This window comes from Haliotis cracherodii, unplaced genomic scaffold, assembly GCF_022045235.1.
Source record: "Haliotis cracherodii isolate W230 unplaced genomic scaffold, xgHalCrac1.p SCAF_1, whole genome shotgun sequence".
Classification (NCBI taxonomy): Eukaryota; Metazoa; Mollusca; class Gastropoda; order Lepetellida; family Haliotidae; genus Haliotis; species Haliotis cracherodii.
Window position 1 is genome coordinate 57,746,379 of NW_027266264.1, and position 22,691 is coordinate 57,769,069.

The following is a 22,691-nucleotide window of genomic DNA, read 5'->3' on the forward strand; positions in this document are numbered from 1 at the left end:
CAACTCACCGTTATTTACAGCAACCACGGTCATATTACTGCTATTGACGCCTTGAAACAAACTCTAGTGGATAGAGAATGGATATATATATCATAATTGCCATACATTGAATCGCTGAAAGTCATACTTGTTGTAGTTTGACATTAAGTTTTGTCCCTCCTCTTCAACCCCCACTTTGAAGTCGAATAAAATTCATAATACATCACGCACACAGATACACTTCACAGTTTTGAATAATGTGTGAAATTCCCTTTTCTGTGATATCATCCACTTGCATTTTAGGCCAAGCAAAAGTACTGAAAATGACCTCAGAAAATTAGGTACATCGTAAATGTCACCATTTTTTATACATTACTCAACAGCGTTATTCACAGCATGTTTTGAAATCTAAATTTCGGAAATTTATTTGGAGAAATGATCATTCCAAAACGTCTCCGATAACCCTAGAATCGTTTCTAAAGGTTTGTTGCTGAAGTGAACTTTCCATCATATTGGATAGTGTTTACAAAATCATGTATCATGTACACCGGTCATGAGGCGCCTGTAACATCGCGTATATTTGAAACTTAGCTGCCTTACATACATCCTTGAATTCCTCATACATTTTAGAATCAAATGACTAATGGTCTTTGTCACCAATACAAAGTGCCTAGATGAAATCAAGCAAAACGCTGTGCTCGAAAAACTGCACTTGTTTGAAATGTAAACAAATCAAAATTCAAATTTTACACAGTGTAGCATTTTCTCCTATTTTGAGCTATCCATTTGTCTATTCGTTCAAGATATTGGCTCAATATTTTCAGAATATGCATGGGAAGAGAATCGTAGGAAGAATTAGGGAATTTAAAATAGATGCATTGCAATGATTTTATATTTTCAACAGAAAATGTCAAAGTTACCGTCCTGTGTGACGTCATGACTGACGCAAAATCACGCACAACGACAACGGTATTTATCGGAATTTCTGACTATTTCCGTTGGTTTCAATGAAAAATATAACACCAAATAACAGTACATAGATTGTCAGAATGTTTCTGATTACTTACATGTCACATTTATGTATATACGATCCCTAAATCAACGAAAGTTCCCTCGTGAAATCCTGTGTACTGTTGGCAGTGAACACGCAATTTTTTATAAAAGTCGGTCACCGATAGTGATGTCACAAGTCAACATTGTTGTACATATTAGGCAATTTCTTTGAGGTGCAGGTCCTTGAATGAGAGTGCACACGCTCATTGTATCAGGCTGTTTACAGTTTCAGTTATGGTGTAGATTTTGCATATCTTTTATACAAGACAAGATGCACGGTAATCTTAATCTCTGCATATAAAACAATGCCAATCAGAACAGGAAATACAATTTAATCGGCTAATCATTATGTTTAGTGATGTTTTATCTCAAATTTCAAATTTGTATTGACCAAACAGCAAAGCAAGCACACAAACTCCTATTGCCGCCATGACCATAACACACGAGATGCGCAGTAAAGCAGTGCGCATGAAAAGGGAAGTAACTGCACGTTATATTGGATCGCATTGTTTTTAAGTATTGTAGCATTTCACAGTTGAGGTCGTGTGTTCGAGACGCGGAACATTTAAGGATGTATTCTCTTTTTAAATGGAAATAAAAACGAAACGTGCGTCAGACTTTATGATGATGCGGCGGTGCCTCAGAACCAAGGATATATATTTTTTTACTCGAAAAGGAGTGGTTACATGAGCACCTTTTTTGGTTACAAGAAATAAATTTAATTATCATCATTAGATGAAGTAGGTCTCTAAGAACTACCTCAGTGTGTCGGTCTCAATGACAACGTATCATAATACATTTACAGCAAATACAGGACATCAAAATGGCCGATGGGAGAGATTTCCGAAAGATGTTCATGAGCTTGTGTTAGTCATCATTTATCATTTGGTCAATCATTCATTTGAAATGGTGATTATGAATGTGTGTCAAATTTATAGTTTGCTGCAAACTGTCACCTGTCTGCCGAGACACGGATCGTGTCCCTAGTTTGGACATGCATTTCCTTGTTTTGGTCTCTTGGGTGGGTCGTATCAAGGCTATTCATGAATGGACATACAGTTAAACTCTCTGACTTATCCCAGTGTTTGGTAAAACGCTAAAGTCAAGATTTTTTAAGGTCTAAATGATGAGAAACAATGCTTCTGTATTTATTTATGGGCAATTCCCAGGAGTTTCCCCAGGAATGTGGAAGAGGTCCATCAGTGTTTATGTCATTTCAAGAAAACAACCTCATGATAAATGTATGAATTTCTAAAGGTGATGTTCATTCACTAATGATCATTAGTTTCACGTTCATATGACTGACCACTTGTCCAAAAGAAAAGCTGTTGATCATGTAAACTTCACATGAAAAGGAATATAATATTGAAAAAGGTTTTGCAGGTACCTGCAGGAAGAATACATAATGAGGGGTTGTGTTCCAGAGAAGGAATGTTTGCGAAATATGTCCATTGTTTTGCCTTACATGTCTTGTGTTTTATAAACACATCTAGTGTTTTATGAAAAAGGTTTGTCCTAACATGTATAATGCTTTGCCGAACATGTCTAGTGTTTTGAGGAACATGTCTAGTGTTTTGAGGAACATGTCAAGTGTTTTGCCGAACATGTCTAGTGTTTTGCCGAACATGTCTAGTGTTTTGCCGAACATGTCTAGTGTTTTGCCGAACATGTCTAGTGTTTTGCCGCAGGTGGAGGAGAAGGTGAAGAAGCAGCACCGTGAGTACATCCTGCGAGAACAGCTGAAGATCATCAAGAAGGAGTTAGGCATTGAGAAGGATGACAAGGACGCCATTGAGGAGAAGTTCCTCTCCAGACTCAAGGTAATGCCATTGAGGAAAGGTTGCACATTTTGGTAGTACGTACCATTTAATACATCTCTGAAGAGAAACAATACAGATTTTACAATTTGGTCATCTGTTAGTGTTCAAATTACATCTTTCATGATCTGGTCATGAATCCAATGTTCTTGATCTGGTCATGAATCCAATGTTCATGATCTGGCCTTTGAACCCCTTTTTTATGATCGAGCCACTTATACCATTACCACGATGCAGATATTGATCCCATGTTCATGATGTGGCCATTGCTCCCATGTTCATGATGTGGCCATTGCTCCCATGTTCATGATGTGGCCATTGCTCCTATGTTCATGATGTGGCCATTGCTCCCATGTTCATGATGTGGCCATTGCTCCCATGTTCATGATGTGGCCATTGCTCCCATGTTCATGATGTGGCCATTGCTCCCATGTTCATGATGTGGCCATTGCTCCCATGTTCATGATGTTGCCATTGCTCCCATGTTCATGATGTGGCCATTGCTCCTATGTTCATGATGTGGCCATTGCTCCCATGTTCATGATCCGGCCAGTGCTCCCATGTTCATGATGTGGCCATTGCTCCCATGTTCATGATGTGGCCATTGCTCCCATGTTCATGATCTGGTCATTGCTCCCATGTTCATGATGTGGCCATTGCTCCCACGTTCATGATGTGGCCATTGCTCCCATGTTCATGATCCGGCCAGTGCTCCCATGATCATGACATGGCACTGACAGAGTGGTGATGTTGCAGGACCTGACAGTGCCGAAGCATGTGAAAGAGGTTATAGACGAGGAGCTGACTAAGCTGTCCCTGCTAGACAACCACTCGTCAGAGTTCAAGTAAGTCCCAACGCCTCATGTCAAGGTGAGCTAAAGAAACAAAGAAGCAGCTTGTTTGGCACATTTTCGCCACCAGGCTTCATATTGTCTCATAGTAACTCCACTAATATTCCACTTAAGGTATAAATGTTTGGATTTTAACTTGTTGCAACAATGATTTACAGCAACCACTATTGGTTTACCACTATTGGTGTCTTGCAATTGATCTTTGGTGACACAGAATGGATACATATTATATCATAAATGCCTTACATTGAGTCGCTAAAACTCCTATTTTTAGTAGTTTGTTTGTTTATTTGTTTATTTGTTGTTTAATGCTGCCCTCAGCAATATTCCAGCTATATGACGGCGGTTTGTAAATAATTGAGTCTAGACCAGATAATCCAGTGATTGGATCATGAGCATCGTTCCACGCAATTGGGATATGATGACATGCATCAACCATTAGTCACCTCTTATGACAAGCATAGTTGCCTTTTACGGCAAACGTTGGTTGCTGAAGACCTTTTCTTCAAAGGATCTTAAAAAGGTCTTGTAGTAGTTTGACTGTTATATGTCAACATAACATTCAAAATGGCTAGATCGTCTCAATGGTGATTGGTCAAACTGTTCCATACATATTGTTACTATCATTTTAAGTAATAGTCAAAGCTACAGCTAAAATATCACAAAATTGGAACATTATTCCTGATAGATAATAGTTTCAGATACAGTTTCTTTCGATCATTGCATCAAAAATCCTTTCAGCTTATATCATTGGGTATGTTTTAACTGAATCACTGGTAGATCCTGGATCTGACTGTTATTTCCGGTTCAGTTGACGAAAAAAAAGACATGGTAATCTACATCTCAGCATAGAAAACAATGCCTAGCAGAAAATGAAAGTTAATTGATAAATGGTAGTTTACCCTAATCTAGATTACAGTCAGTGTATATACCACAAACTGGATATCTCATAAGTATCATAGCTACATTCAAGAAGCAAGAAAGTTGTATCACGTGATCAGAGTAATCTGGACTACGACAACTAGACTGTCAGGAAACTAAGCAATGCTTTTTGCTGTTTCTTTAACATGACAACAACAGACTTTTGATTTGATTTGAACCTGCCAGCCAATCACTGTTCAAAGTTGTGCGCGCCATCTACCTGAGATCTATTTTAAACAATTGGGAATTCCAAATCTCTATTCACTTTCATCTGTAAACTTTGATTTGTTTCTTACATTTGTGTGATGTGCTGATATTAGCTGACAAAAAGCATTGCTTGCAAAACGGACATGCAAAATATTTTCTGCATGTTTTGTCGATTTTTATTCATGAAACACGCATGTTTGTGCGTTAATGTGAACACTGACACACAAACTGATTTGTAAGCAAACTGATACATATGAAGACTGATATGTAAACAAACTGATATGTACACTTGTTGATATATGCCTGTTCTGGTGTGTACTATAATACTGACTGATGTGTGTGCAGTGTGACCCGTAACTACCTGGACTGGCTGACCAACATGCCGTGGGGGAAGCACACTGCTGAAAACATGGACCTGGACAAGGCCAACATTGTCCTGGAGGAGGACCACTACGGCATGGAGGACGTCAAGAAACGCATCCTGGTCAGTAGCATCCTGTTAAACCTTGCCCTTTACACATGGAGTCAGCACCACCCTGTTAAACCTTGCCCTTTACACATGGAGTCAGCACCACCCTGTTAAACCTTGCCCTTTACACATGGAGTCAGTAGCACCCTGTTAAACCTTGCCTTTACATATGGAGTCAGTAGCACCCTGTTAAACCTTGCCCTTAACACATGGAGTCAGTAGCGCCCTGTTAAACCTTGCCTTTTAATAATGCAGTCAGTAGAGCCCTGTTACACCTTGTTTACACATGGAGTCAGTCGTGCCCTGTTGAACTTTGCCCTTAACACATGAAGTCGGTAGCGCTCTGTTAAACCTTGCCCTTAACACATGGAGTCAGTAGCACCCTGTTAAACCTTGCCCTTTACACATGGAGTCAGTAGCATCCTGTTAAACCTTGCCCTTTACACATGGAGTCAGCACCACCCTGTTAAACCTTGCCCTTAACACATGGAGTCAGTAGCACCCTGTTAAACCTTGCCCTTTACACATGGAGTCAGTAGCGCCCTGTTAAACCTTACCCTTTACACATGGAGTCAGTAGCACCCTGTTAAACCTTGCCCCTTACACATGGAGTCAGTAGCACCCTGTTAAACTACCCTTTACACATGGAGTCAGTAGCATCCTGTTAAACCTTACCCTTTACACATGGAGTCAGTAGCACCCTGTTAAACCTTGCCCCTTACACATGGAGTCAGTAGCACCCTGTTAAACTACCCTTTACACATGGAGTCAGTAGCGCCCTGTTAAACCTTACCCTTTACACATGGAGTCAGTAGCACCCTGTTAAACCTTGCCCTTAACACATGGAGTCAGTAGCACCCTGTTAAACCTTGCCCTTAACACATGGAGTCAGCACCGCCCTGTTAAACCTTGCCCTTAACACATGGAGTCAGCACCGCCCTGTTAAACCTTGCCCTTAACACATGGAGTCAGTAGCGCCCTGTTAAACCTTACCCTTTACACATGGAGTCAGTAGCACCCTGTTAAACCTTGCCCTTTACACATGGAGTCAGTAGCATCCTGTTAAACCTTGCCCTTAACACATGGAGTCAGTAGCGCCCTGTTGAACTTTGCCCTTAACACATGGAGTCAGTAGCTCCCTGTTAAACCTTGTTTACACATGGAGTTAGTCAGGCCCTGTTAAACCTTGCCCTTAAGGAGACGCATCCTGCTCTGAAGCTCCCTGTTTTTAAACCTTGCCCTTGAACATGGACGAAAAAAAATATTGGTGACATGACATAATTACAATGACATCTAAAAATGAATCAATTTCATATGCATACAAAAACATAGACTCTGCTCCAAATATCTGAGTCAGAAGGACTGATATTGAATAGCACTGAGCATGCTGAAGCATAGATCATACACTTTCATATCTCAACATTGTCAATGCTGTTTGCTGTGCAGGAATTCATCGCTGTGAGTCAGCTGAAGGGCTCTGTCCAGGGCAAGATCCTCTGCTTCTATGGGCCACCCGGTGTAGGCAAGACCAGCATAGCCAAGTCTATTGCCAGGGCCCTCAACAGAGAGGTAGGTGCCCGACATACATGGGATACTGCTCACAACTGTAGTTTTACCTTATCCTGACTCATACTTATTGCTTATCTCATCTCATTTACGAAAGGTAGTGGAAACTTCCTGAACAGTGTTCCCAGAGAACAGAAAAACAGCTTATCTGAATGCACCCCTAGGCTGCGCATGCGTATCGAAAGCATGTGACCAAGCAGGTAGGCTTGTCACTCTCTCATTTTTGTGCCAAATGAGTAGCTGGACAATTTTTTCCTGAGCTCGTAATCCAAGTCGTCTGTTCAACATATCCGTTTTTCATAAAAACAATTTGCTTGGATTACATTCTTCTAACATCTATAAATCATATCTAATGATTACTTTTAGTAGACATAGAGAAGAACAATTGCACAATACCTCTTTGTCATGCAAAGCAAGGAGTTAGACCAGAAGAGACAAAAAGCATCACAATCTGCATCATCTACTTCAGACACGACAACCATGAAGAGAAAGAAGTGGGAGGTAACACCTACATCTTCTTCACAGGAAGGCTTACCAGCTGATAGTATTGTAGAGATCCAAGTTTTACCCCTTCATCACAGAGTAAGACAGTCATGCCTACATTAAAGTCTTCCGAGGGCAGCAGAGACATTGACACTCTCAGTAAGAGCTGTTCTAAGTCGAAGAAGATATCTCCTGCTGTTATTGTTGATCATGCACAGTGTATGTGTTCCCACCACCAGCAGTGATAAACCTGATCTTACAGCTGATCATACATAGTGTATGTGTTCCCACCGCCAGCAGTGATAAACCTGATCTTACAGCTGATCATACATAGTGTATGTGTTCCCACCACCAGCGGTGATATACCTGATCTTACAGCTGATCATGCATAGTGTATGTGTTCCCACCACCAGCAGTGATAATCCTGATCTTACAGCTGATCATGCATAGTGTATGTGTTCCCACCACCAGCAGTGATAAACCTGATCTTACAGCTGATCATGCATAGTGTATGTGTTCCCACCACGAGCAGTGATAAACCTGATCTTACAGCTGATCATGTATAGTGTATGTGTTCCCACCACCAGCAGTGATAAACCTGATCTTACAGCTGATCATGCATAGTGTATGTGTTCCCACCACCAGCAGTGATAAACCTGATCTTACAGCTGATCATACATAGTGTATGTGTTCCCACCGCCAGCAGTGATAAACCTGATCTTACAGCTGATCATACATAGGGTATGTGTTCCCACCACCAGCAGTGAAAATCCTGATCTTACAGCTGATCATACACATGAAGAATGTTCCACTGCTTTTGGTCGCGCCTTGTTGGCCAGCAAGGACTTGGTTTCCAGGCCTCGTCACAGTAGCCAAGAAGACAACCCTGAAGCTCCCAAACTGACCAAATGGTCTTCATCCTAACATGAAGCAAGTTCATCCAAGCCCGAACCTCTATGAGCTTCATGCATGGAACATATTACAATCAACCTTACTAGAAGAGGTTGTTCAACCAGGGCAGCTGAGGAAGTCTCCTTAGCTCTTCACAGTTCTGCAAGGAATTTATAGGACCATAAGAGGAAGAAGTTTTTTGACCAGTTTGAGTCATCATAGGGACTTTCAGCAGCTGAAGCCACTTCCCCATAGGAAATGGAATCCTTCTTTACCTGAGATTCACAAGAAACCTTAATGGCTCAATGCTGGGCACATATTTAGCAGCTACCAGCAACCATTTGGCAAGCAGACAGACAATTCCACGTCCCACATCTCTCATCCATTCTTAGATCAGAAGGATATTGAAGATTTGTTGTTATGCCCAGTCAGAGCCTTATGCATATACCTACAAAGTTGAGAAGACTATTTATTCCTTTATCAAGGAGTACTTCAGCTGAAGTCTCTAGAACAGCCGCATACAAGGCAGCAGGGTTAGACCCACCTTCAGCATCCAACCAACACAAAGTCACAGTTATAGCTTCCACACTAGCTCTACATGGCAATTACTCCATCCCGATGATTATGGAAGGCTGTTTTGGGAGATCGGACTGTGTCTTTGCCACTCACTATCTTAGAGATTTTGCTACAAAGGATGATGCTGGAATTCATCAATTCGGACCATTAGCAGTCGCACAACTGACCATATCTTCTAGAAGATAGACCTTACTACACTCACCCACGTTCACGCAGACCTACTGACGTCAAGTTACTGTCCCGTAACCAATGACCCAGAGTCCATGTCCCCTGTTTTACTATGTAATTCAGAGCATGAATGACTGTGTCAAGAATATGACCTTCTCTTAACACTTTAGTCATTCAAAGTATGTATTTTTTTAAGGAAAAATATCATTTATACTTATCCTGACTCATTCCCTCAGCCCACCAGCCAACCCCTCTTCAACCTCATACATGTTTTAGCCGAAGGTGAGAGTTATTAGTTATTCATGAGACAAAGCATTGAAGAAATAGATGAAGACAAACAAATATTGATTCGACGTAATAAGCGCCTGGGGTGCTCTCAAAATTAGAAATACAGGGCTCTTATTAGAATATCATTTTGGTGAAAATAACAGAGCTGAAAGATAAATTTTGTGGTTTATGCTGACAGTCTGAAATGTTTATATACGACAGATATAATTTTCTAGAATTTGAATGCCCATAATTAAGGGTGCATATAACACACGAGTGTTATCATACGTGAATAAATAAGTCTTGTGTACATTGATCAATCGGAAGGGTTGCTAATTTGGATTGTTCACTAGCCAATATATTAGCAAATATCGCCATGGGCGCTTATTAGAGCGGGGCACTTATTACGTCGAATACGGTATGTATTTATTGAAACGTCTACAACACTGTATGCTCTGTTGATGTTCTTCACTGCATGGTATGCCAGATGGCGTTATATGGTATCAGCCACCAGGATACTACTGCTGCACTAGGGCGATAATGTTGTGATCATACCGCCAGATATTGGGGTCTTGGGAAGAAAACCAGTAAGATATGGACATACTGATTGAGTATTATCTACTCTTAATGACATGCTGATAGAGACTATCACTTATTTGAAGCTAAAATCTACATGAAGTAATGGCTACTTTTGAAATCACGAGTATATGTTTGACATAGATATCTTACCTTTGAAAGAGAGAAAATGATGAATGATGAGAAATTTGTAAATATTTTGCCTTCTGCCCCGTCTTAGATTATTAAAAGTAACTCTCAATATTACCGGTAATAAACTATGTATAGGATCCAGGGAATGTACAACAGTAGACATACTCACTGATGAAGCCAGATGGAGACTTCCTAATCTACACTTGATAGATTAAGTATGATGGAAGGATGTTCTCATGTCTTTTTGAACAGAGTGTCATAAGTTCATGCCTCAGCATGAACCTTAAATATTCATGATATATAATCAATATTGTTTCTGGTGTACCCGTGTACCCCTGAAGATCCGGGGTAGAATAGGTCTTCAGCATCCCATTCTTGCCGCAAAAGGCGACTATGCTTGTCATAACAGGTGACTATGCTTGTCGTAAGAGGCGACGAACGGGATCGGATGGTCAGGCTTGCTGACTTGGTTGATACATGTCATCATATCGCAATTGCGTAGGTCTGTTCTAATGATGTCAATCACTGGATTGTCTGGTCCAGACTAGATTATTTACAGACCACCGTCATATAGCTGGAATATTGCTGAGTGCGGCATTAAACAACAAACAAATAAATCGTTTCCGGTGATGAAAATGAGCTGAAGGCCTAGTGAGCTTATGTCATGGCTCGTTGTCTGTCTGGTCTTTTACCTTTTCACCAACCCCACTGAAACCTCAAGGCCCATGGAGCAGAAATGTTGTATACATGATCCAAGCTGCGGTGTCTCCAACAGATGCTCATTTCAGGCTTTCCTCCATTAAGCCGACACACCGAGATATAACTGGAATACTGTTTAAAGGGGATCACTCTAACAGCTGCTCTCAGAATTCTGATCCGATTTTAAACATGGTAGCAGTTGTGACCAGATTAAAATTGTCATTCTTGTCCATTACCCAGCTATTTATGCATGGATCATTATAACAGTTCTTATGCACAGGGGACCGCCTCCGTGGTCTAATGGTAGAGCGTCCGCCCGGAGAGGGGAAGGTCTGGGGTTTGATCCCCAGCTGCGTCATAGCAAAAGACGTTTAAAGATGGTACTTATTGTTACCCTGTCTGGCGCTCAGCATTAAGGGGCTAAAACAAGGACTAGTAGGCTCGGAGTCAGTATACTGTGTCTGAGGGTATTCATGTTAAACTGCAACATGGTCTCTCAGTGTGCTAGCACTATAAATGGGCATCAGTCCGGACTAGTACAAGCAGCCACATACACACATATACACGTACATGCACGTCACTATATAAGTGCAATAATCTTTGATGTGACGTTAAACCCCATTTCACCTCACCTCTTATGCACAGGTCTTTTGTGTGCATAATTTCATATTCCCCTGTTTTCCTTATGTTACTGTATTTTCATTATCGCCTAAGAAAATGGCAGACAATATCGAGTTCAAACTTTGTATGAATGAGCCCAGCTGTGGTGTCTTTAAATACTGATCACTGAATTCCAGACCGATTATAAACATGGCCGCCATTATTTCTTCATAGTTCAAATGAGCTTGAGAACCTTGTTGCTTTATTATATATGCTGAAATACTGGTTTAAAAGATTGATGCCAAACTGATGTAACGGACTGGCAGAATCTGTTTGTCCTCGTGACTGTTGGTTTTATAAAAACATTTTACAGAGTTTGGTAATTGTGAGTTACATCGGTATACAATCTGTTTGCAGTATTTCCGATTCAGCGTAGGCGGCATGACCGATGTAGCTGAGATCAAAGGTCACAGGTAAGCAAAAAAATTTTAATACTCACAGAAAACATACAACAACATAATTTGATGTGTTTGGAATTGGTAAAGTGTAGAGATTACGTTATAGCTGTAAGACATTTAGAAACCAGGTGAAAGTGTATTCACATCAGAATTATAGAATACTGCAGTGTTCGCCAGATCGTGTTGCCGAGAGCAAGGCACTTCCTATCGTGAGATGAAAAGTGCGTTACTGGTCATGTGACCTGAAGCACCGGGTGACCACAACTTGTGGATAGAATGTATGCCTGGAGAGCTGAAGGGCAAATGTGGTACTTGTTGTTACCCTGCCTGGAGCTCGGAAGGGATATATAACAAGCACTGTTCAGCTCAAACTCAGTATACTGTGTCTGAGTGGAGTATCCATAATAAACTGCAGCTTGGTATATCTGTGAGCTATCATTGTTTAAGCACATGTCACCTCACCATTTAAAGCGCTGGACCCGTGAAGATCCGGGGTAGAATAGGTCTTCAGCAACCCATGCTTGCCGTAAAAGGCGACTATGCTTGTCGTAAGAGGCGACTAACAGGATCGGGTGGTCAGGCTCGCTGACTTGGTTGATGCATGTCATCAATCCCAATTGCTTGGATTGATGCTCATGATATCAATCACTGGATTGTCTGGTCCAGATTCGATTATTTACAAACCGCAGTCATATAGCTGTAATATTGTTGAGTGCGGCGTTAAACAACAAACCAACCAACCAACTTAAAGCGCTGTGTGCTTGATGTATTGGTTCTACACTGCCTCAACAGATAGGATGTTCTGACATTAAAGTATGATACGTGTTTCTGCAGGGTTGTGTGTTACATGTCTGACAGTCTATAAGTCAGTAGTGTTGGTGCAATTGTCAGTGGATGTTATTTTCTCTCCAGGCGGACGTACGTAGGCGCCATGCCAGGGAAAGTTATTCAGTGCCTTAAAAAAACCAAAGCAGAAAATCCTCTTGTTCTTATTGATGAGGTAAGGTACAGCATGCTACAGAGGCACATATGAAGCAAACTTTCAAAGATGGGTGATCCACAGGGTCATGCTGGTCCAGTAGATGAATACATGCAAACATAAGTCATTTTAAACTCTCATGGGATCAGTAATTTAAAATCTTTTGTGAGTCCGGAAAGACAGGACTTTCTTAAAACTAGTAGGAAATAGGAAACAGTTTTGCCCTTATTTTGTTGACAGTTCAGCAAGACTGACAATTGTGCAGTATCTGTGTGAAAATAACTGCAGTTGTATTTTCTCTAGGACCATATATAGATTTCTCTGTGGCCTGATCTGATTTGCATAATGTAAAACATTGAATAGGATTCATAATCTTTCACTGTGAAATTGTTCAAAGATAGTCCACTGTTTTCAGTGTTAGCCTTAACACTGTCGCATGTGGCCTCTGGGACCCCGTCCTGTGTAATTAGTGTAACCATTACATGGTTACATTGAGATACATATTATAATTTGAGTTAGGAGAAAAACAATCATATTTGAATGGCTTAAACCAGTTTTGCTTGGGATGCCAATAATAAATTTGCCATGTTGCCTGTTATCAGCAGCTGTCTTAAATATTCAAATCTTTCTTGTACAGGTGGACAAAATCGGGAAGGGTTACCAAGGTGACCCATCGTCAGCTCTCCTGGAGTTGTTGGACCCGGAACAAAATGCCAACTTTCTGGACCACTACCTGGACGTTGCCATGGACTTGTCAAAGGTTGGCCATGTTTCCAGATATTGATTTATAACACTAGAAAGCATGTGACACTGCATGTCAAAAGTCATTCATTTTCTCCTCAGAGATTCAAGGGCGGAATAGATTCCCACTACTGCATGCTTGCTGTAAGAGACAGCTTAAGAGATGGGGAGGGTTGCAATGGTGACCTGGCTGATTATGTAGCATTACTGACAGTTGATGTGGATCGTTCGCCATGTAATATAGCACAAGTTTGCCTGGCCCAGATTCGATTATTACAGGCTTCTGCACTCCTGTGGAGTTTCTGGGTTGGAAGTGTTCTTTGTCCTGATCTCTTTATCCTCTCGGCATATAATGTGGGGGGGGGATGTAGTCAGATCTGATCTGTCCTGTCCGTCCATTCGTATTTCATTTCCGGAGCATAACTTGAAAACCGTGACAGATTTTAAAGCCAAACTTGGTATTAACAAGGGACTGAAGTGGTTACTTTTGCTATTAGGAATTTTAAAAATTATATTTGTCCCTGTTTCCACAGAAATAAGTTAGACTCAGCTGTTAAAAAACACAAAACTTGGTACATATATTAATCAGGGGTTGAAGTGGTGTCTTCTGCTATTTTTAGAATTTTAAATTTTCCATTTCAATGGCAACAAGTTTGGCTTTGACTCTGTTCATAGTGGTGTGTTTGTCCGGACCATATCTGTTAAAACTAAAAGGTATTCTTTCATGACACTTTGCACACACAAAGACCAGGGTTTTTTAGAATATGTACCTGACATAGAAATACAAAGTTCCGAATTTTAATTCCGTGGTATTGTTTTGATAGCTCAAAAACTACTCTTGTAAACAGACAGATAAGATAGAAATTCTCTCAGTTGGACGTACTGTAACAGTCAGATAATTTGTTCTTTCAAATTTTGTGGGGACTGGGGGGATTTGTCGTCTTCTGATGACTCTTGTTTCAGATTGCTGAGAACAATTTCATGACAAATTGAAAGAAACAACAGGATGCACATTTCAAAACCCTGTGGGTATCATGTGTTAGAGTAGATTCCCACTAAGTTATGCTGGTCGTTAGAGGTGACCAAAGGGATCAAATGGTCAGCTTGGTGACTTGGTTGATTGTGTGTCATCATTCCCCAATGGTGTGGATCATTGCTCACAATATCAATCACTGGCTTTTCTGGTCCAGATTTGATTATTAACAGACTGTCGTCATAAAGCTGTAATATTGCTGAGTGTGGCGTTAAACAACAAACTACATGTACTACATGCTATGTGTACTACATCTGGAATATTGACTACATGTATATGTAAAACACCACTCACTCAAGATAGGTAGGTTGTATACTGGTGATTCATCAAATGTGTCAAGTCAACCTGATAAATATTTATTTACTTGATCCTATTTTCCATGAAATGTCTTTTTCTTATTGAAATTGGACCCGTGAAGATCAGGGGAAGAACAGGTCTTTAGCAACCCATGCTTTCCGTAAAAGGTGACTGAGCTTCACTAACTTGTCGACTGAGGCTCACTGACTTGGTTAATGCATGTCCGTGAATCCCAATTGCGTAGATCGTTGCTCATGATGTCAATCACTGGATTGTCTGGTCCAGAGTCGATTGTTTACAGACCACTGTCATAAAGCGGGAATATTACTGAGTGCGGCGTTAAACAACAAACAAACAAAATCTTATTGAAGTTGATCTGCTGACATGTGCAGCAGTGTGGAATACAGATTGTTGTAGAATCATGGAATGATGTTCTCTGAGTAACGTGTGCACCCTTTGACCCTGTAGGTGTTGTTCATATGCACCGCTAACATCACCGACACCATTCCGGAACCACTGAGGGACAGGATGGAGATGATCGATGTGTCGGGATATGTGGCTGAGGAGAAACTGGCCATAGCTGAGGTAGGTAACATTCTTCAGACACAAAACACAAAGATTTCAACCTCTGTATTCTTTGCATAGTGAAACCCTTTTAATCAGGATGTCACTGTTCTCAGTGAAATTGTCAGGCTTAAACAATTTCCAGATTAACGATTCATTAGCATGTAGAAATGGCCCTTGAATTGTTTGTAATGTGTCTTTCGTGCATCTTCTCTTGTTCAGCATCTGTTGTCTGTCATAAGCGCTATTTATTGTCATTACTCAGCCATATTTTTGTGGGTGGGAGTGGGACTTAACATGTATATTTTTGTGATATTTTGAATTTTGCCATTGTCTGGAGTCACACTGAAAGCTGAAACTTCTTATGGCCATTACTACGCCGCTTCTGTTCAGTAGGAGTGGGGCTCAACTCAAATGTTTCGTTATTTAAGGATATTTCATATTTTGACCTTTATTTGACTTTTGAACTTTGACCATGTTCGAAATGTCTATCAAGATGCATCGCTTTGCACCATAAGCACCATGTCCTCAGAAACTTCTGGTCCATTGAAGCTGGCACTTCACAAGCTTGTTTCCACCCTGGAAACATGAAGAGGAAATGTATCAAGAATACTGAAGTTAAAATCCATATATCTTGTGTCTTTGTTAGCCTCCAACTTCTAATGGTGACCAAGACCTGTATCATGGTGGTTATTTGTGAAGTCTGTTTCTTAGTTTTTACTTAAAAAGTCCACTCCATGGCTGAGTGGAAAGAGCATCTGCCCAGCCGTGCCATACCAAGAGACTTTTAACGCAAGGCATTAAGGAAATAAAACAAAGACTAGTCGGCTCAGAGTATGTATACTGTGAATGGGGTATCCATGTTAACCTGCGGCATTGTTTCTCAGTTGACTTGCGCTGTAAAACCAGCATTGGTATGGACTGGTACAAGTAGCCACACACACGCACACACTGGCATGCATGTCACTATGTATAAGTACAAAGTTCTGTAAAACTGCAAACTCAGCTTGTGTATGATATGTGTATTTGTTTTATAGAAATACCTGATTCCACAAGCCCAGGACCACTCTGGGGTTCACAAGGACAACATTGAAATCAGCGATGATGCCATCACAACACTGATCAAGTCCTACTGCAGGGAGAGCGGAGTGCGCAACCTCCAGAAACACATAGAGAAGGTGGGCTTTTTCCATACTAAAATGTTTAGAAGGTTTTTGCTAAACAATTTGCTAAGGTTGGCCAAAATAAAAATAATATTTTTACATTATATTTGGCATAAAGTTGTGTGGAGAGCGGAGTGCGCAGCCTCCAGAAACACATAGAGAAACTTTTCACGAAAAATAAATGTTGACCATGGTAATACTGTTTAAAGTGCAGGATGTGTAATACTTTATGGTGACATGTATCAGGGCTCTATTTTGGTATATAAAACATTCACCAGTGCAACCTAATATCAATAAACAACCTAATATTTATGTCTACATGCACACAAAAAAAGATTAATATGCGTCTGACTACGACTTAATTGTTCTCACAACATCAAAATTGAACACAGTACCTGTAAGCTTTATTTACCATTATATATCACTTATCCTGGTGTTGTGTGTACTTTGTCATACTTTTGGGGGCATGATGTCATCAAACTGTGGACACTTAAAGATTATGTGCAGCAATACGTCATTAATTTACTGACAGGGTCACTGGCAGAAGACATGCCTGTTTCAACTTTGATAAATTTATGGGACCATGCTGCAACTAGGTTTTCATGTCAACATGCACCTGGTGCAATTTCCTTAAATCGAGCCCTGTGTCATCTTCCGGAGGCAAGAGAGTTAACTGACTTTAAAAGTCCAGTTTCCACCCTTTCCAAACTGGGTCTTACATCGCAAAGTGCATCAAATCACACAAGCACCTTGATTAAAAACATGAAAAGGTGTGGAAAATATCTGTTGACAACAAGTTGGCAGTGCACATGCTTTGCAAATCCTGCAATCGACCGAAATCAAAATCTGCACGACAGTTTACGAACCGGATTTCGATTTCGTTGCGCGGTTTTGATTGGACTATGCATAAACTGGTTAGTCCAGCCAAAATGTAACTCCATAATACCAGCCTAGTTCGGCAAGGGTGGAAACTGGACTTTTATACTCAGTTAACTCTCTTGCCTCGGGAAGATGGGCCTGTGTGTACATGTCTATTTGCTTCAGAGAAGGTGATATATGAGGCAGCAATACATATGGGCACTAGTCCTATTGTCCTTCCCAAACTGCCCAATAGTTAAGGTATTATAAGGACGAGCTGAAATTTGCCAAAATTAAGGGTTTTGCTAAATGTTATCATTATAAGGACCTAGTGGAGTAAAGCTGTTAGTTTCGATCAGTGACAGGCTTATCCATGTTACTTGTTAAGAGGCCTATATTTTGCTGTTTTACTGTTATACACTGGTGTACATGTCAAAGACGTATTTATGGGCTGCTGTGATTTGGGTTGAATATTGCTGACTAAGCTGACTGTCAAAAACAAATTCTGACACTCCCTGCCTGGAAGTGCATGTCAACCTCAGAAGATAGGAGGTGACCGTAAGACTACATACCTGTACTTCAGCAAATCTTCTGAAGCTGCCACTTGTTGTGAGGCCACAGATCTACTTTAGCTCGGATATAATATGGAGCTTCTGTTTCATTCAGATCTATCGCAAGGCCGCGTACAAGATGGTGAGGGAGAAAATTGATACCATTCGTGTAGATCTGGACAACCTACACGACTACGTGGGCAAACCGATCTTCACCACCGACCGCATGTACGAGGACACCCCCCCAGGCGTGGTGATGGGCCTTGCCTGGACTTCCATGGGTATGTGGGAGAAGCAGACTGTGTTATATCTTTGTAAAGTAAAAACTGCTTTCAACATGACAGAAATGTGATGGAGCATTGTTCACAATTGACAATGAATGGTCCATTTCACAAGCCTAATGTCAAAGATGAAAGTTTTAGGGTGTCTCAAGGTTACTATGATATAGCAGAAAAATTGACCCCATAATTACCTATTGTGATGCCCTTTCTAAACCTTCTTATCATTGATGGGGCCTCGGCAGCTTTGGTGTATTTCAGTGTTCAAACTGTATGTAAGAATTATTGCTGGGAGATATTTAGGATATTTTGAAGATTCTTTTTTCATCTCAACTTTGCTGTGTCACAGAATCTATGTGCTTGTGAGTCCCATCTCACAACCTCCAGGATGGCACATAATACACAAGAGAGTATGGTTTCCAAACATCAGTATCCCGGAATGAGGGGTGCTTACCAGAATAGACCGATCCACAAACATCAATTAAACTCCAGACAGCCAATCAGAGAATACATATTTCTTGTGTGGCCTTGAGCGGCATTCAGCATCTTCCTGAGGCAAGGGAGTTAACTGGTTATAAAAATTACTGTTTCCACTGCACTTTTATAGTGAGTTAATTCCCTTGCCTTGGAAAGAAGCCTTTTGGTGAACAAAGCAATTATCCTTCATATTATTTACAAAATTTACGTATCAGAGGGTGTCAAAAATGTTGGAACCACGTATCACTAAGTAATGACAAACTGTGTCCCTTGATTTTAACAGCCATTAAATATTTAATGGATGATTTTGAAGGATAAAATGAACTGATTATTATCCCAAGTATTACCATCTTTATGTTTTGTTTTATGCATTAACTGATGGAATTAATCTGCCTATGTGAAGTATAGTATTTAGCAAGTTCATAATGTAAGTAAAGTATGGACTTTATTGAACATAATATATATGGAACATTACACCTGGTGATTCTCTTATCTGTCATTCTGTTTTTGATCAATTACTAATGGAATTTACCTGCCAGTGTCAACTTTAGTACAGAGCAAGGTCATTAAGTATTTACATCATGGACTGCCAATGTGCCTTGAGATACATATGATATATAGTTATTATATTTTGTTAATCCCTGATATGTCATGCACTTATTATATGAGTAACATTATCAAACAGGCAGGATATCTCATTATAATCGCTACTGCTAAAAAAAAATGTAGTGGCACTGAGGTGTTAGATCTGACTTCAATAACGGCATGGATCTTTGCCCACACTATCGATCACTGGATTGCCTGTTCCAGACTCAATTATTAACAGGTTGTCATCATGTAGCTTGAATATTGCTGAGTCAACAAACAGACAAACACAGCAATCAAAAACACCATTTGAATTATTGTCCAGAGGTTGAAACCGAGTGAGGATTCAGGAGTAGAATATCATCCTAGCACCCAAGCCTGGCTACTGAGGACCAGGGACCGTTGCACAAAGTGATCTTAGTTCTAAGGTGAACATAACTCCCATACCTGAACATGGACTTACGTCAGTCGTAGCGCTAAGGTTGTTTTGTACAACGGCACCCAGGTGATTGTTGTTCATCATTGCTATTGAGCAGAGATCATTGCACATGCTGTCAGTCACTGGTTTGTGTGGCTCATGTTATTTACAGGTGATATATTCACTCACTCACTCACTCGATCTTCCCTAATGGGGGAATACATGCTTTTGCCATCTGTTCAGGCGGGTCCACGCTGTACATCGAGACGGTCAACAAGAAACCCATCTTGCCGGACTCGACTGATGCCGGTTCCCTGGAGGTGACCGGTCACCTGGGTACCGTCATGAAGGAAAGTGTTAACTTGGCGTACACCTATGCCAAGTCCTACCTGACAGAACACCAGCCTGATAACTCCTTCCTGCAGAAGGCTCATGTGCATCTGCATGTGCCTGAGGTATGCATAGTGGAAGTACTTAGATCCTGTCACACACACTAGCTGCCGTCCAACAGTCCTATCTCACAACAACGAGCACTGCATGCATTAACTAGATCCTGTCACACACACTAGCTGCCGTCCAACAGTCCTATCTCACAACAACGAGCACTGCATGCATTAACTAGATCCTGTCACACACACTAGCTGCCGTCCAACAGTCCTATCTCACAACAACGAGCACTGCATGCATTAACTAGATCCTGTCACACACACTAGCTGCCGTCCAACAGTCCTATCTCACAACAACGAGCACTGCATGCATTAACTAGATCCTGTCACACACACTAGCTGCCGTCCAACAGTCCTATCTCACAACAACGAGCACTGCATGCATTAACTAGATCCTGTCACACACACTAGCTGCCATCCAACAGTCCCATCTCACAACCTCCAGCACTGCATGCATTATCTAGATCCTGTCACACACACTAGCTGCCATCCAACAGTCCCATCTTACAACCTCCAGCACTGCATGCATTAACTAGATCCTGTCACACACACTAGCTGCCATCCAACAGTCCCATCTCACAACCGCCATCACTGCATGCCTTAACTAGATCCTGTCACACACACTAGCTGCCATCCAACAGTCCCATCTCACAACCTCCATCACTGCATGCATTATCTTGCTCCTGTCACACACACTAGCTGCCATCCAACAGTCCCATCTCACAACCTCCATCACTGCATGCATTATCTTGCTCCTGTCACACACACTAGCTGCCATCCAACAGTCCCATCTCACAACCTCCATCACTGCATGCATTATCTTGCTCCTGTCACACACACTAGCTGCCATCCAACAGTCCCATCTCACAACCTCCAGCACTGCATGCATTAACTAGATCCTGTCACACACACTAGCTGCCGTCCAACAGTCCCATCTGACAACCTCCAGCACTGCATGCATTAACTAGATCCTGTCACACACACTAGCTGCCATCCAACAGTCCCATCTCACAACCTCCAGCCCTGTATGTATTATCTTGCTCCTGTCACAATAGTAGATTAGCATGTTTCAGATGCTTTTGAATTCAAATACCGTGGTAATGAGGATTGTGAAAATGTTATGATGTTTGAACACAGGGCAATATTGCCGAAAAGCAAGTAAGAGGTGAAGTCAATAGCTATCTGATTGGAGAGCCCCTTCTTGCTTGATCCCATACAGATGTCATAGCCTTTATGTCCACATGGTCATAAGAAAACTTACTTACATAAGTATCGTCAATGGAAAGAAATGTTTGTTACTCATAACGATACAGTCAGTGAAAAGAAATGATAACCATTCAGCTAAAAAAAATGCACAAGAAAAGTCTATAATATCCTACACTCCTTATATTTGCCGTGACTCTCTGTTGCCAGGGAGCGACGCCGAAGGATGGTCCAAGTGCTGGCTGCACCATCACCACGGCGATGCTATCACTGGCGCTCGGCCGCCCTGTTCGCCAAAACATGGCCATGACGGGGGAGGTGTCTCTCACAGGGAAGGTTCTGCCGGTCGGGGGAATCAAGGAGAAGACAATTGCGGTAGGTTTTCATTTAGTTCTGCCCCTGTGAAGATCTGGGTTAGAATAGGCCTTCAGAAGCTGTTCTTAGAGGCAAGGTAACCAGATCAGGTGGTCCGACTCGCTGACTTGGTTGATGCTTGTCATCGTATCCCAATCGTGCCAACCAATGCTCATGACGACGTCTTTTCACATTGATAACTTGGGATCTTTAGTGGGGAGCATAGCTGCCCCAGTCATCTAAGGTATCGCAATTCACTGTGCAGAGTTGCGTCCCTTTGAATGCAGAACTCTATTATCATTGATGTGGATCCCAGATTCGCCCTGATTATGTTTCTAGGTTTGTCAGCACCATAACTTGCTTCTGGGTTTAACCAAAGTGGTAAACATCTGAGACTTGCATCTCCTTCCTTCCACATTTACCTGACATGCTATGGTATAATGTGCCGAAGGTTGTTGCAATTTGATGATGGCTTATGAATTTGATCATGTAATCAGCTTTTCAGCCCAAGTGGGCAATCAGCTGTGACAGTGGTAGCTATTTGTCTGTCTAGATCTATTTAACAAAGACAAGATCCGTGTAGAGACTTGGTCCTCAGCAACCAACTTGACCAATGTGCAGATATCAATCAATAGTTGGTTGGTTGGTTGGTTTGTTGTTTAACACCGCACTCAGCAATATTCAAGCTATATGACGGCGGTCTGTAAAATAATCGAGTCTAGACAAGACAATCCAGTGATTGATAACATGAGCATCGATCCACGCAATTGGGATTAATGGCATGCATCAACCAAGTCAGCGAGCCTGACCACCCAATCCTGTTAGTAGGCTTTTACGACAAGCATAGTCACCTTTTACAGCAAGCATGGGTTGCTGAAGATTCAATTTTGAGCCGGAGAATGGAAGGTCGGTAGTTTGATCCCCGTCCCCATCATATCTAAAGAAGCGGTTACCCTGCCTGGGATTTGGCAGTAAGGGGCTAAAACAAGGAGAGGTCACCTTGGAATCAGTATACTGTGTCTGAGTGGAGT

General features: G+C 41.3%; 1 protein-coding gene across 1 annotated transcript in view; it reads left to right on the forward strand.

Moving 5' to 3' along the window:
* The window catches only part of LOC139479815 (lon protease homolog, mitochondrial-like), a 43,614-nt gene that overhangs the window by 12,235 nt on the left and 8,688 nt on the right, over positions 1-22,691 (forward strand). Inside the window, exons 10-21 of the mRNA XM_071262702.1 lie at positions 2,721-2,852; positions 3,606-3,694; positions 5,174-5,312; positions 6,744-6,866; positions 11,673-11,728; positions 12,626-12,713; positions 13,330-13,452; positions 15,232-15,348; positions 16,365-16,505; positions 18,015-18,180; positions 19,901-20,112; positions 21,517-21,681. Of these exons, the coding sequence (XP_071118803.1) occupies positions 2,721-2,852; positions 3,606-3,694; positions 5,174-5,312; positions 6,744-6,866; positions 11,673-11,728; positions 12,626-12,713; positions 13,330-13,452; positions 15,232-15,348; positions 16,365-16,505; positions 18,015-18,180; positions 19,901-20,112; positions 21,517-21,681 (1,551 nt within the window). The remainder of the gene's footprint in view (positions 1-2,720; positions 2,853-3,605; positions 3,695-5,173; positions 5,313-6,743; positions 6,867-11,672; positions 11,729-12,625; positions 12,714-13,329; positions 13,453-15,231; positions 15,349-16,364; positions 16,506-18,014; positions 18,181-19,900; positions 20,113-21,516; positions 21,682-22,691) is intronic.